Source organism: Antechinus flavipes, chromosome 4, assembly GCF_016432865.1.
Source record: "Antechinus flavipes isolate AdamAnt ecotype Samford, QLD, Australia chromosome 4, AdamAnt_v2, whole genome shotgun sequence".
In the NCBI taxonomy this organism is placed as follows: Eukaryota; Metazoa; Chordata; class Mammalia; order Dasyuromorphia; family Dasyuridae; genus Antechinus; species Antechinus flavipes.
This window is the reverse complement of record NC_067401.1, coordinates 72,483,280-72,499,030: the sequence shown is the minus strand read 5'-3', so window position 1 is coordinate 72,499,030 and position 15,751 is coordinate 72,483,280. Positions and strand designations below refer to the sequence as shown.

At 38.3% G+C, this 15,751-nt stretch overlaps 1 protein-coding gene across 2 annotated transcripts in view; it reads left to right on the top strand.

The window, feature by feature from the left end:
- Positions 1-15,751, top strand: part of SLC44A3 (solute carrier family 44 member 3) — a 98,119-nt gene that overhangs the window by 15,457 nt on the left and 66,911 nt on the right. For both annotated transcript variants that reach the window (XM_051993302.1, XM_051993304.1), the window contains exons 6-7: positions 11,856-12,016; positions 14,654-14,743. In XM_051993302.1, the coding sequence (XP_051849262.1) occupies positions 11,856-12,016; positions 14,654-14,743 (251 nt within the window). The remainder of the gene's footprint in view (positions 1-11,855; positions 12,017-14,653; positions 14,744-15,751) is intronic.

Sequence of the window (15,751 nt, the reverse complement as noted above, 5' to 3'; positions counted from 1 at the left end):
ACAGAAGTCCAACTCTCTACCGTAGCAGGCTTTCAAATAAGATTTTATGCAGTGTTCTCACTGATGAGATCACAGATTCATTGAAGGACAGATATTTGTAATTTATTGTACATAAATCACACTGTGAAAGTTCTGAAATTATTCTGTTACATTGTTCAACCAATCTGTCCCTTGTAATGTTGGTTACAGAACAGCTTCGGAGTTCCTTCCCTGAGTAATGATTAGGAGAGCTGGGGTGGAAGTAGGACTAGTGCTCTAGAGGGTGCTACTATATACTTAAATACCTTTTTGAAGGCAGTGGGTAATAAGGAAAGTAAGCCCTATCTTTATAATAGTTTCTTTTCTCAGTGATGGGTGTTGAGGGGCTAGGCTCAACGTAGGTCTTGTCATTTAAAAACATTATTCCCAAGGCATTTTGATTCAGAATCCTGGGCTGCCTCTACCAGAGTCTGAGGAGAGATGGCAATCAAGGTGCTGATAATGCTTTGACTTATCTCTCATGGGCTCCTTCCTTAAAGATTTTTGCCACTTCACCTAGACCTGTATATCTCTTCATCTTATCCATAAGAATAGCTTTTGTCAGTGAAAGGACCTGGATCTGTGTTTTTGTTGATATTTTTCCAAAAAAGAAATGTACCAGTGCAGGTCAGTACCTTCTCTACAATTTAGATTCTTAGGAAGTTTCTTAGAGCACTAAGAGATTAAATGATTTGCCCAGGATTGTATGATCATCCATATATATCTGGATCCAGATCTCCCTGATTTTGAGACCACCTTACTATGTCACCTTGCCTCTCAATTCCAAATGCTTCACTAAAACCTAGTTGAACTATGTCAACAATATTCCCTTAATCTACTAATCAAGTAACATTCTCCATGAAAATCCTGCTGACTCTTTATATTATTGCTTCCTTTTCTAGATGTTCACTAATTATCTCTTTAATAGTATTTTATAAATTTTATCTGGAATCAAATTCAAGCTCACTGGTCTATAGTGTAAAGATCTTATTCTCTTTTTTGAAAACTGAGCTATTTGCCTTTTCAGTTCTCTGATACTTCTTCCACTTTCTATAATATTCCTTTCTTTAAAAAAAAAAAAAAGCTTTATTAGTACCCCTTGTTTTTCAGTACAGACAGATCTATGCATATCTCTTTACATTTGTATTGCGACCACCAAACCAAAAAACAATTTTTATAATTTTTCAAAGATCAGTTTCACTAGTTCAGTAATCTCATCTGCCAGCTTTTGAAATCCATGGAGATATATTAATGATTTGCTTGTAACCTTGAAGTCATCAAAGATAGTTAGGTCTTTTCTTATTATCTCCCTGCTCATTTTGGATTTTGACCCTCTTTTAGCTACTTTTATTTTTCCATTTTCAATCCCTAGTTATTCATGTTCTCAGAACAAAATGAAAAATTTAAGTTGAATAGTTCTTTCTTCTTCCATTCTGATTTTATCCTTTGCACCTTGAGCAGCAATCCTATGCCTCTTACCCGTAGAGCTAAAAGTGTCTCTGCATTCTCTTTGTGTAAAGCACCTGAGAAATATTGATACTTTAAAGATAAGAAATGACAAGATCAAGCACCTCATAGGCATTCAGTCATAGAATTGGAGATCAAAGATATCTGGAGTTGTCCTTGTGCTATTTCTTCTAGAGTCAGTGCCATTTGTCCTCAGTAAATCTGAGAGACAAGGAGAACTGTTGGAGAGGAAAGCAATCCACTCCCTTCCTCAGGAATGTCTTCTCCTCTGAGTCTCCTCTGAGATGTCAAACATACGTTGGTGAAATATAGCCATGCTGGGGAAGAAAATAGCAAATGTTTTAATAACTCACATCTAAGTTATACAACAGCTGAAGACAGAGAAATACAATGAGTACTACTTGAAACTAGTGAAGCAGTTAAAGGAGTATGGGCTTTTTAAAGTTGGAATGTAACCAGGGCTAACTGAACTTGCTCTTCTCACTGAACATGGGATTTGAATGCCACAGGAAGATTTGGGGCAGTGCCCCTGGGTTTTTTAAATTTCATTTGTTTTAATGTAAACTTAATAATTATCACCAAAAACTACAAAACAAGAACACAGAAAGAAGGAATGAACTCTTAACAAAAATCATTATTAGCGTTTAAGAGAGTAGAACAAAAACAAGTCAATGATAAGTGATAAATGTGTTTGCCTTGGTTCTTCAACAAAGTCTTCCTAAAATCCTGCTGGTTGGGGCTCTCCTTTCTTTGACTGGTCTTATGATTTCTTCAGCCTAGAGATATCTCAGAGGGCAGCTAAGTGTGCAGTGAATAGGGCATCAGGACTGGAGTGAGGAGGACCTGTATTTAAATGTGACCTCAGACACTACCTGTGTGACTCTGGGCAACTCACTTAACCCTGTTTGCCTCAGTTTCCAGTAACTCTGTAAAAATGAGCAGGAGAAGCAAATGACAAACCACTGTGTTATCTTTACCAAGAAAACCCCACATGGGATCACAAAGAGTCACAGAAAAGGGACTGAACTGTGAGATTCCAGTCAATAACTTCCATGAAATACAGATCAGAATTTGTTTTGTAACTTATAAGAAAGTTATGGGAAATTGCTTTTGGCTTACTTTCTCTTTTCCTACTGAGTTGTGATAACTGTCATCTGCATAGTATTTTAATGTTTGCAAAAGTACTTAATGTTATCTCATTTGATCTCAACAACAACCTTGTGAGCTAGTTGCTATGCCCATTTTGCAGATGAGAAAACTGAGACTCAAAGAAATAAGGTGACTTGCCCAGCATCTCTCAGCCTAGTAAGTATGTGATGTGGAATTCAGACATACGCCTTTGAGCATTCTCTCCACTGTGACCTGTAATGTGTATTCATAAAGCTTTTTTCTGCTGTATATTTTTAATTCAAAGCAAAACTAATAGTTAAAGTTCAGATGGATAATTATACCAGAAGAATGAATTATCCCTCTAATCCCACGCTGGTTAAAAATAAATGTTATATCATGAATTGCAGCTATGCCATGATATCATTGCTCTCCTGTAAACACTCATCTAATGCTGGCTCTTTAAAGGAAGACCAAGATGAACAAATCCATTTCTCCCTCTTCAATGACTGACATTTCTTGAGCTGAAGGGGACTAAGATTATCTCCATAATTCTATCCCCTTTTATAGGCAGGTGGAGTAGGATATTTTATTTCGGGTTGTGCTGCTAAGGTGTTTTTTCCTTTTTCTGAGAGGCAAAAATCTTATCCTGGCCTAACACTGGCAAGCCCAGAAGACTATTAAATTTGAGACATTTGGCTGTGGCACCAAAGGACATTTTCCAAATACCTCTCTCTGACTAAGCCAATTGTTTACTTTTTTTTTTTTTATCGGTCACTGGGATGGCTGATCCACCCTTTCCAGCAATGTCTGAGTATCAAGGACACCCTCCACGTTTGTAGAGGCACAAAATCACTTTGCTCAGTAATGGAAGCATGGCTCAGTAGATAATACAAGAGCCCAGTGCCTCTCTTTTCCCATCTTAACCTACCCAGTACTGTGTTGGACTTTCAATTTTAAATATACAATAACTTAAGTTAATAAGTACTTGCTATAATCAGGGCAGTCCTATGAGAAGTCCTATGAGAATTCAGTGCAATGGATAGAACTTTGGCAAGTTATTTAATTTTTAGGTGCCTCTGTCTACTCTTGAAACCTTTTTTTGTTTAGGGACATTTTGTTACCAAATAATCACTAGGAAGTTGTTTTTTAATGTGTCCAGGGCATTTAGTTCAGCCATTGATTTGTGCTGGGAATAGTGGGGACAGAATTTGGCAGACAGTTGAGCATTCGTCAGCTACCCTTGTGTAGAAAAATCAAGGGTAAGAATCAAGGAAACTAATTGTGAGGGTGGGATTCAAGGAATTGGTCCAGCAAAGATAAGAAGATAACATCTTCCATTTCTTGCTTTTTCTGAAAAAGAAGTGTTTTCTCTGTATCCTTCCCTCCAACTCCTCTTCTGGCAAGACATTCATGTCTGGAGAAGGGTCAGTGGTGCTTTCCTTGGAAACATATCTGACCACCCAACTTTCTTTCAGTTTCATGCTCCTATCTAGCTTCCAATGCTTCCAAAGGTTCTGGGTTTTGTAGGCGCTACCAGTACTGCTGGGTTCCAACTCCTTCCAAGTCATGGGGGGGGGGGACAGGTACATAAAAAAGGGTCAATCATGACTCTCTGAGTTAGGACTTTATAGATGTTGACCCCCATGGCATATGTGACAAACAGGACTTGCATATATCTGGGTCCTTCAGGGACTCTGCAGACAAGTATATCCCAGAAAATCTAGCGTATAGAAAGTGGCAGTACCAAGTAGCAAGGAATCCCACCAGATAATTCTGTTCAGGGTTGTTCCAAAGATACACTGTGTCATTCTCCTTAGGTCTTTTATCTATTAAGTCATAAATGGACTTCAGTCATCATTGGGCACAGAATGCCCAAACTGAAAATTTCTCGTGCTACTTGGATACAAAGACAGAGATGATAGGGTTCCTACCTTCAAGGAGCTTATATTCTACTGAGGAATACAGCATAGACACAAATAAGTATGGTACAGAGGAAACTGAGGAAGAAAAAAGCTCTAATAATGGGAAAATAAGGGAGGCTTCACAGAGAAAAGAAAACAACCATAAAAAACTCCAAAAAACCTAATGCCCAAACAATCTGCTAACATTACACAGTTAAAGATATATATGAAAGGGGTATTAAGTTCTAGAGAAGAAAATAGAAAACCCCCCTTGTGCCCAGAGCTACGTACAGCAATTTCTGCTTTCCTTATCCATCTCTCATTGCCCCCAAATTTCATTTAACAACAGCATTTCAACTTTTTTCTTCCCAGACTCACAGCCATGATTACCAACTTCCTTCCCTTGCAGAGCTTTGTCATTAGTCCCTGCACTCTTGCAGGAGGGGATTACAGAAGAAAGACCAATCCTTCTTTTCAGGAAACTAAAAAGTCTTTTCTAAAGTTAAATAACACTGGTGGAACCTAAAGAAAGGAAGGTTATCCCAGCAGCCGAGAGAATATTGAACCTGGAGGGGAGTCAAAGTACTCCTCTTTCCTCAATGCAATCTCCCCATTCAACTTTTGCTGCTATCATTCAGCAAATTCTGCAAATTTCACTCCATTAAAATATATTACCCAAGCCACATCTTGGAGGCAGTAAGGGGACATAGTAGATAGAGCACTGGACATGGAATCAGGAAATTCGTAGTTCAAACAGCTTCAGATACTTTCTAGCCATGTGACCCTGAGCTAGTCACTTAACCTTTAGCTGCCTCAGTTTCCTCATCTGAAAAATGGATCTAATAATAATACCTACTTCCCAAAATTGTTTGTGAGAAACAAATGAGATACTATTTGTAAAGCACATTATAAACCTTACAGCACTCTACAAATGCTAGCTGTTGACATTGTTGTTTGTTCTCTCCTAGCCTCCAAGTTATTCCTGTTTTCTTAAAGAGTTCATTCCTATCTAGCTGTCTTTTTCTCTTCCCCAACTCCTGTCTTTAATGAAGGCACTTCAGTATTGGTGATGATGCTCTCTCAAACATCCTGATTTCTTAATTCTTCAGTCTTTTTGAATCTTACAATACACATAGACAGATATGTGCACACTCATGCATATACTATGTTTTGACATCCCTCTAAGCATTTTCTCAGTGCTGCAGTAGTGCCTTAAGACTGTAAGTTGAAGCAGAGTTTCTGATCTTCATTGGTAGAGGAGGTTTCCCAATTCAAGAATTTCCTCTGTTAGGGAAATCACAGGATCAGTCCTTCTCCTCTATGAAATGTTTACATATGCATATATATAATTTTTCAAGATAGTGACAAAATTGCTCAGTGAACTTGTACTTCTTTTTATCTAATGTGAATTTTAAAAATGTTTCATTGATCCCTTTTGGGGGGAATACCCACTCCCTCTCTCCCTTTCTCTGATTACTATGTCCTCCAAAAAGATATCCTCCTTTATAATATGAATAAAGTCAAGCAAAAAAAAATGAACTCATTGGCCATATTTGCAGATCACAGTTATGTTGAGTGGTCTTTCTGTGATGTTGAATAGGATGGAGGAGAGAGAGAGAGAGAGAGAGAGAGAGAGAGAGAGAGAGAGAGAGAGAGAGAAGAGGAAGAGAAGGAAAGAGAAAGAAAGAAAGAAAGAAGAGAGGATTGATTTGTTAGGAGAGAGAAAAGAGGTCAGATAAGTAGAAGAGTGATATAGTTAGTGGTGAAGTTATAACTGAGAATGAGGTAGAAAAGAGAGAAAGGAGAATAAATGTATGAAATAATGGAAAATGGCATCCTAAAGTGGTTTGCAGATATTCCAGTGCTCCTTGAAATGTGAATTAGCTTAATATGAAAATGAGATCAGGCCAGGCTCAAGATCAAGTGAGTTAGAGTAGTTGGTGTCTTGGGTTTTTTTGAGTGGCTGCACGGAACAGAACAAAACTGAGTAGTTTGCAGATAGGAAGAGCCTGGCCTTAGTATCATTTATTCCAAGTACTGTCTTGCTAATTCATTCATTAATTGATTATATGTTAAATTGTGTATGTTACAGGCTCCTAATTTAGTTCATCAGATACTTAATGAGTATTTCCTGTATGCAAGGCTTTGAAGATACAAAGGCAAAAACATATTAATCCCTGCCCTCAAGGACCTTATAGTTTCTCTGGGGAGATATCACATATACCAGCTAAAAGCAAGATTGTTTGAAGTAGAATGCTCTGACATTTGGGAGAATCATGGAAGGTTTCATAAAGTCAAGCTTTGAAGGGAAGAAAGGATTCTGAATGGCAGATATGAAGAGGGATTGCATTCTAGGTAATGAGGTATTGGCTAAGCAGAGAGAAGCTTTTGGAAACTACAGAGGTGAAACTAGTACTGAGGCATCACTACTGAGATCGCAGAATCTGGGGTCCTTATACAACTCCCTGTTCTGTACCCAGGCATGCAGTTTAGATTGAATTCAGTCCTAGGAGAAGCACATCTTCACTTAAAAGGATTAAGATCCCTTTCTCAAATTCTTAAACTTGTTAAATCTCTCATTCCAACACTCTAGGCAAAAATTGCTTCAGACTTGGGTGATGGCTCATATCTAGGTCTCCTTAAAGTAAGAACTTACAAAGGAATCCAGTGTATAATATGAATCAGTTGTGGGACAAATAATTTATTCCTTCACACAAGGGGAATGCTCAGTACAGGACATTCCATAAGCATGAATGAACAGAATGAAACAGATTCAGAAACTTCTAACTATTGCTATAATCTCTTATTATAATCAAAATATAAAGCAATTTGCAGTGCTGCTGATTGATATTTATTTCCCACTTCACCTTGACTCAGCACTGTCCTTACAACTCTGCTGGTGAAAAGAAATATGCCTTTCTTGTCTGTGTTTATCCCCTTCAAGAATGCTGGAGGAACTGATTAAGATTCCCCTTCTACCTCCAGGGTACTCTCATAGTAGCTCCAGAGTCTCCTACAGTTTACCTAAAAAGTCAAAGTCAAGATAGCCAGCCAGAAACTTTCTCTTTTAACTGGCATAGCATTGCCCGTGGCTACTGTCATAAGGAAGGAAAATGACCAAGGGAGCACTCAAGGCTTACTATGACTTACCAGAATAGCAGCAATGGGTCGCCTCATGACTAGAAGCAACCACAGTGTTCATCATCTCCAAAATATCCTATTGCCGAACCACACATGTAGCTAGGCAGAATCAGACAAGAGAATATATTAATGTGCTTTGTTAGATAATGGGATGGCTCCAACTACACGGGAAATGGAAGGTTGACCATGAGGAGTTTATTAAAGAGAGAGAACGGTGTGACATGTCATGACATGTGCTTTAGGAATATCACTCTCACAGCCATGTGAAGAATGGTTTGAGGATGGATAAGCCTACAGGTCAAAATTAGGAGGCCATGGTAATAATCCAGGTATAAAATAATATGGACTCAAAACAGTGTGGTAATTGTGTGAGGAGAGATGGATCGGAGTTGTGGACTTGCTGACGAATTAGCCAAACATAAGAGAACAGGACAAGTAAAAAATTCTAAAGTTACAAACTAGGAAGAATGTGGTGCCCTCAACAGAAACAGAAGTTTAGAAGAAGGGCAAGTTTGGGGAAAAGAAACTGAGTTTACTTTGGGATATATTGAGTTTGAGATGCCGATGGGATATCCAAGTTGGAGATGTCCAGCAGACAATTAGTAATGAAGGACAATAACCTGGAAATCATCTGCTTAGAGGTGGTAATTTAGGGGTTAGATGACATCACCATGGTAGAGATTATAGAGAAAGAAAAGAATCATACTACTGAGATAATGCTGGAAGATACCTATGCTCAGTAGAGCAGAAAGAATGAGCAAACAGAGCTTAGAATGAACTGTGAACTAGGGAGGAGAAGAATCAGGAGAAACAGTGTCCTGGAACACAAAGGAGGAGAGAGAATCCAAAAGGAAGGGGATAGTTAATGATATCAAAAGCAATGGAGAGATCAAGGAGAATGAGCATCGAGAAAAAGATTTTGGATTTAGCAATTAAGAGATCATTGCCAATATAGTGCATATCTCTAGGAAGTTCAAGGACATAAAGATTCTATATATAACAAAATATTGAAAGCCTACTTTGTGGTAGCAAAAAATGGAAACAAATTAAGTGTTATCAGTTGAGGAGTGGCTAGCTTAATGGAGTACGTGAATGTAACGGGATTATTTTTCTATAGAAAATTAGGGAATTCAGAGACTTGTATGATCTATTGCAAAGTAAAGAAAGTATAACTATGAGAACAATGTATACAATGCGTATATTAATCATAACACTAAAAACTAATGAATTTTATAGATAGTCTCAGCTCTGGAGAACTGATGAAATATGTCTTCCTCCCTGCAGTAGATAGATGGGGAATTAGAAGTACAGAATTCACAATTAGATATTGTCATCATATTAGCTGATTTTGCCTTCATGCTTTTCTTTGTTTGAAGGAAAGGTTCAATTTGCAAGGGGAAAATTATGGTACAAAAAGCATTTAAATAAATTTTAATAATGCAACAAAAAGGCAGGGGAGAGAGTGTGTTAGTAGCTTTGGAAAAAGCAATTTCAGTAGATTATTGACTCAGAAACCAAAAGGTTAAGAAGTGAGTATGGAGGAAGTAGAGGAAATTTCTCTCCCTAGGAATTTGGCACTAAAAAGAAGGAAAGCTACAGGATGATGGCTGGACAGTGCCAAGATTACTGGCAACAGGAGAAAAAGATACTTGCATTAGCAGCCATCAACTCCAAACCACAGAGAGAATGGGCAGCGGGAAATGAAAATTCTGGGAAACAAAGGATGAGGGACGTTCCACGCGATGTGACTTGCTTATCAACAGAGGACCAAAGTTAATAGTACTGATAGTCAGGAAGGTCATATGAGGAAAGAAATCCCTGATTCCCTTTTCTCCAGGAGCAGTTCTTTTGTTTTCTATCTCTATCTGGCATATCCCTGGAGATGGACTAGGCTGGGTCTAGAGCCAGGAAGCTTAGTGTAATGACTGAGTAGAAGAATCTTATGTTGAAGGAGACTAATAGTTCCAAATGGGACTATTACACTCTCCCCTCCTACTACAGTCCCAGTCCCAGTGAGGGAATGGGGCTATGGCAATTGCCTTCTATTCTTTTCTTCATGGTAGTAAGAACAGAGTCCTGAACTTAGAACCAGGAGGAACCAGGTTCAAATCTCACATTACCTTGCTTCTCTGCCTCTGTTTCTTCTTTTGTAGAATGGAGGTAATGATACTTTCGATTGACCGCCTCGATGATATTGTTTGTGAGGCTCAAATGGTCTATATAAAATGATTTACAGTTTTTAAGGCATTATATAAATGTCAGTACTGCTGTTTCTAGGTGGTAACAGCAGACATTCAATGCAGAAAGATGAGAAATTACTGCCCTCTGCAGATGTCAGCTAGAAGAGCAGAGGGAACTTCCATGTATTCTTATCTCTGATTCTGAGGACAGGAAACAGAAGTTACTCTTCTGTAACTTCCCTTGACCTTCCCTTGACCAAGGCTCTGCTTGGAGCTCCCCAGTGAGTTTCAGCCAACTTCCTCTGGAGGCAGCCTGTTCTTCTCTAAGATGGTTCAGATTGTTAGGAAGTGCTTTATATAAAACCTAAATCATCTTCTCTGCAACCATTACTCCTGAGTTCTACTTTTGCTCTTTAGTGCCAAATTAAATGTATGAGAGCTCTTCAGGTACTTGAGGATGCTGCCTTGGCCTCAATGAGACTTCTTAGGCAAAACATCATTAATGTCTTCAGTTGAACCTTTTATGAGAAGGTATTATCTCTCTCGTGGCAATGTTCTCCAGTCCCTTCCTTTCTCCTCTTCAGAAGACCAAATGAGACCAGCAGTCTTGTTAATATACTCTGATCTATAATTTCATTGTGTTCTACCATTGCCACCAACTCATCTCCTGCCACTTCCACCAACTTCCCAAGAAACACGATTTCAATCATGAAAACTTGTAATAAATGATTGTTGCCTAGGAGGATTACAAAGGGCTAGGATATATTGGGAAGAGGTTACACTTAAAAAAGTCGGAAGACCTTAGTACCAGACTCAGAAGTGATACCCTGAGCAAGTCAGTCAGACAATAAGCATTTATTAAGCAACTCCTATGAGTTGACTCAGCTAGGGAGCTTCAATGGAAAGCTTACCAGATCTAGTCAGGAAAACCTCAATTTAAATCTGATCTCAGACACTTCCTAGCTCTGTAATCCTGGACAAGTCACTTAATCTCTGATTGTCTTAATCTGTTTGAGAATGAAATAGCAAGGGTAGCTAGTTAGTGCAGTGGATAGAGCACCACCTTGAAGTCAGGAAGAACCTGAGTTCAAATCCAGCCTCAGACACTTAATACTTCCTAACTGTGTGACCTGGACAATCACTTTACCTCAATTGTCTCAGCACAAGGAGAGAGAGAGAGTAGGGATACAAAGAAAGCCAAAAGCCAGTCCTAGAAAGTCACTTTACCTCTGTGTCCCAGTTAACTTTTTTTTTTTTTTTTTTTTTTTTGCTGAGGCAATTGGGGTTAAATAACTTGCCCAGGGTCACACAGCTAGGAAGTGTTAAGTGTCTGAGGCTAGATTTGAACTCAGGTCCTCTGACTTCAGGGATGGTGCTCTATCTACTACACTAATTAGCTGCTCCCCAGGCAACTTTTAAGACAACGGAGGAGGTCATCATCTGCATAGGTAAAGGAAGCTTCCTTATAAGAAGCTGACTACACAAATAGGCAGGTTTGTGACAGAAAAGAAAAAAAATCATTGTTGTTATCAAAAGATATACTTTCAATATCAATTAATATTTACTATCAGCTTACCTGGGTTCCATGACATCTAGAATATTAGAGGTTCAGTGTAGCTGAGCAAGGTCACTGTGATGATTAAGGATATTTTAGAAATGAGAAGTTGGAAATTAGGAGTAGAGGGTGGAGTAGAATCTGGTATTGCCATAATAGACAGAATGCTGGATCTGCAGTCAACAATACCAGAGTTCAAATACAGCCTCAGAGACTATCAACCTGGATAATTCACTTTAATTCTGTTTGCCTTAGTTTCCTCAACTATAAAATGGGAATAGTTATAGCACCTACTTCCCACAATTGTGAAAACCAAATGAGGTAATTTTTGTATAGTACTTAACATATAATGCCTATCATATAGAAAGTTCTCTATAAATGTTATTTATTATCCATAATTACTATAGCTCTTGTGTGTGTGTTTGCGTATTAGCTAAAAGGACTTATAACAGCATTGCCACCCATCCTATTTTTTATTTTTAGCAAATCTTTTCCCTTGTTCAATCGCTGCATCCCTCAAACTCCTGAATGCTACTCCCTCTTTGCATCAGTTCTGATCAATGATGTGGACACCCTCCATCGAATCCTAAGCGGAATCATGTCAGGAAGAAATACAGTGCTCAGCCTGTGTATCCTCGCCTTAGGTAATTTTCTTTTTTTTGATTCCTTTTGGCAAGGGCATGGTGAGACTCTGTGAGCCTAGAACTGAACTAGGTCCTGTCCTATGAGCATGCTTACCATCTGGCTTAGCCAAATAGAAATCAGCGTCATCATTTAGCCTGTATTCTTCTTGTGCCACTAAGAGTGAAGGCTCGTTATTTACTTTCCCCCAACTATCAAGACTGGGGACTAAGTTTTTCACTGAAATATTTGAAAAATGTCAAAAATCCTAACATCTAAAGTCATAACAATCCAGGGTCCTTCACACATTTAGCTAAAGAGCAGCTCAGCAAACATTTACTAAATGTCTCCTCTACTCCCAGTACTATGGGAGGTACTGAAGGAGGTACAGAATTACCATCAGACATGACGATGAGGATAGATGAAACAAAATGTATACCGTACCTTCGATTTACAAAGCGAACACTGGGCTGGAGTTAGAGAACCCTCAAAGCTTACTGCCTCCCAAAGCCTCAGTTTCTTCATCTGTCAAATGAGGGGATTAGAAGAACCTCTGAATCCTGTGATCCCATCTATTCTTCATTAGAGCCTTTCAATAACCCTATGAGGCAGGCATTATTTTTTACCTCATTTTACGATTACTTTTGGTTAAGTAATTGACCCAGGATCACACTATTAGAAAGTGTCATAGATAGGCTTCAAACTCCTGATTCCAAGATATAGTCCTATAATGAGCCTCTACTGCCCTCACGGGCCATATATATCAAGTAAGGGGAAAAGTCATCTGTGTATATAGCCGTAATAATTCACAACATTTCCTGAGAAATGCTTCAGAAAGTTACTAAACAAAGCGAAATGAGCAGAACCAAGAGAACATTATACACAGTAATAGTAACATTGTATAACATTCAATTACGAATAACTTAGCACTTCTCAGTGATACAGTGATCTAAGACAATTCCAAAAGTCTGCTGATGGAAAATGCTATTCTCATCCAGAGAAAGAACTGATAGACTCAGAATGCAGCTTGAAGCATATTTTCTTTTCTTTATTAATTATTTATTTTTTGCTGAGGTGGTTGGGGTTAAATGACTTGCCCAGGGTCACACAGCTAGGAAGTGTTAAGTGTCTGAAGCTAGATTTGGACTCAGGTCCTCCTGATTTTAGAGCTGGTGCTCTATCCACTGCACAACCTAGCTGCCCCAAGATAATTTTTAAATTTTATTTTTAAAATAAAAATTTTAGTTACAAATTTTCTCCCTCACCCTTTCCTGAGACAGTAAACAATTTGAAATATAGATTATATATATGCAATTATGTAAAACTTATTTCTGTATTAGTCATGTTGTGAAATAAGAAACAGCAAATCATGAAAAAAAATTGAAAATATGCTTTGAGGGGGCAGCTAGGTAGTGCAGTAGATAGAGAACTAGCCCTGAAGTCAGGAGGACTTGAGTTCAAATCTGACTTCAGACACTTAACACTTCCTAGTTGTGTGGCCCTGGGTAAGTCACTTAACCCTAATTGCCTCAGCAAAATATATATGTATCTTTTACAGGTAATTAGAAAAAATACTAGAGAGAGAAAGAGAGAGAGAGAATTAAGAAAAAGAGAGTTGCTAAACCTAGTACTCTATGAAGCTGAGGAGGGATATTGTTGGCAACATGGGAGGAGGAGGTTAAAGGAGACTCTTTGGAAGAGGTACTATTGGTGTGGGTCTTTAAGGGATGAAGATGAGTTCCACGGTGAGAATGCAGAGAGGGGCACTCCAGATATAAAGGAAGACCAAGAAGAGCACATACCTCAATGTGCATGTATGTTTGCAGGGGGAGAGTTGACTGAATTGATGGGGGTGTAGGAAGAAAGAGTAGTAATAAAATAAGACCAAAAAGTCAAGGTGATTACAGACTAGAAAGGGCTACAACCTCAGGAAGCAGTAGGGAAAAGATCTTCCATTAATTTCAGTAACCATTTATTAAAGTCTACAATGTACCAGATAACAACATGAAATCATATGTAACATGAAATCACAAAGATAAAAAGGAAATAACCTCTGCCTTTCAGTAATTTACATTTTCCTCTTCATGTTTAATTGGCAAACTTACAACAAATTGGAGCAAAAATTTCATTTAATCCCCACTCCATCATCCCTCCATTCCCATTGAGACAAAAAGAATTCATAAATATCAGGTTGCAGATCAGTCATTTTAGGATTGAAGGCAAAATCACTTTTGGGATTTGACGCTTTGTAAATATTTCTTCATAGTCGTAATAATTCTGTGTTTGAGGTGCTATGAACCCTCGGGACCTAAAGAGCAATGTGACACAGACTCTGCTCTCCAGGATCTAGCAAATCTTACTTATAATCTTATAATCCAACAAAATCCTGCCATTTCCAAATAATTAATGAATGACTCATTTTCCTGAGTAGGTCAGACTTCATTCAGCTAAGCACTCAGCACAGTGCGTGGCACATAGTAGATGTTTAATCATTGTCTATTTTGATTGATCACTCTCCCTTCACAATGCTGGGCTGTTCTTATGATCTCCATTTAGCAATGTTCAGAGATTTTACAGAATATGTAAAGCTCCTGGTCCTAGCGCATCAGCTGCTTTCTCCTCATTGTTGGCACCTGTGATTTCTTCCCTTGATTTTGCAGCTTTGTCTCTGACCATGATGTTCACCTTCCGATTCATCACCACCCTCCTGCTTCATATTTTCATTTCCTTGGTTGTTTTGGGCCTCTTGTGTAAGTATTTCTACATGGGTTGCAATTTTTTTCCATCCAGATCTATGATTTCATTGATTCAAAGAACTAGCCATACCTAACTTAAAGTCTTAAAGACTGAAAGACTTTAAAGACTTAAAGTCTTAGGACCCACCTGGGGCACTAAGAAGCTGACTTGCCCAGGGTCGCACAAGCAGCATATGCCATGTGTGTCTTTCTAACTCAAAGCCTGCTCTCTACCAAATCCCCTCTGCAAGATGAACTCATATATCTAATCTTCCTTCAAAGAGTTATAAAAATAACTTACACTTTCGGAGAATTGATGAAAGAGTTGCTTCTGGTTTGGTGTTTCCAACAGCTGAAATTCAGTCTATTGAGAATAATAAGAACTTATGTTTTTATAATACTTTAAGGTTTGCAAGATGCTTAGGAAATATTATCTCAGAACAGCCCTGAAAAGTAAGTCCCACATGTATTAGTCACCCCATTTTACATCTGAATAAACTGAGCTTTGCCAGTGGTCAAATAGCAATTAAGGACTAGTAGTGAAATTTGAACCAGATTCTTCTTTATTCCAAGTTCTATCCAAAATTCCACATTGCCAAATTTTGGGAAATCTACATTCCATGTGAGGCAGATTGGTGGCTCAGTGGATAAAGCACTAGCTCTTGAGGCAGGAAGATGCAGATTCAAATTTGACCTCAGACATTTACTAGCTGTATGATCATGGGCAAATCACTTTAATTTCTGCCTTAGTTTTCTCAATTGTAAAATGGTCAAAATAACAGAACAGCATCTGGTTCATGGGCTTGTTATAGGATCAAATGAGAGAATATCTGTAAAGTGCTTAGCACAAATGCTTGGCATGTAGTAAGTGCTATGATAATACTTATCTTCAGTCTCCTTTACATCTGTGTATATTCTTAAGTGAGTCAGGATGATATATGTTGCTTTTTCTCAACTCTGACCTTTCTTCTATATATTCAGGGATTATTTTGATAAGACTAGTATTAGGCACCTACTACATGC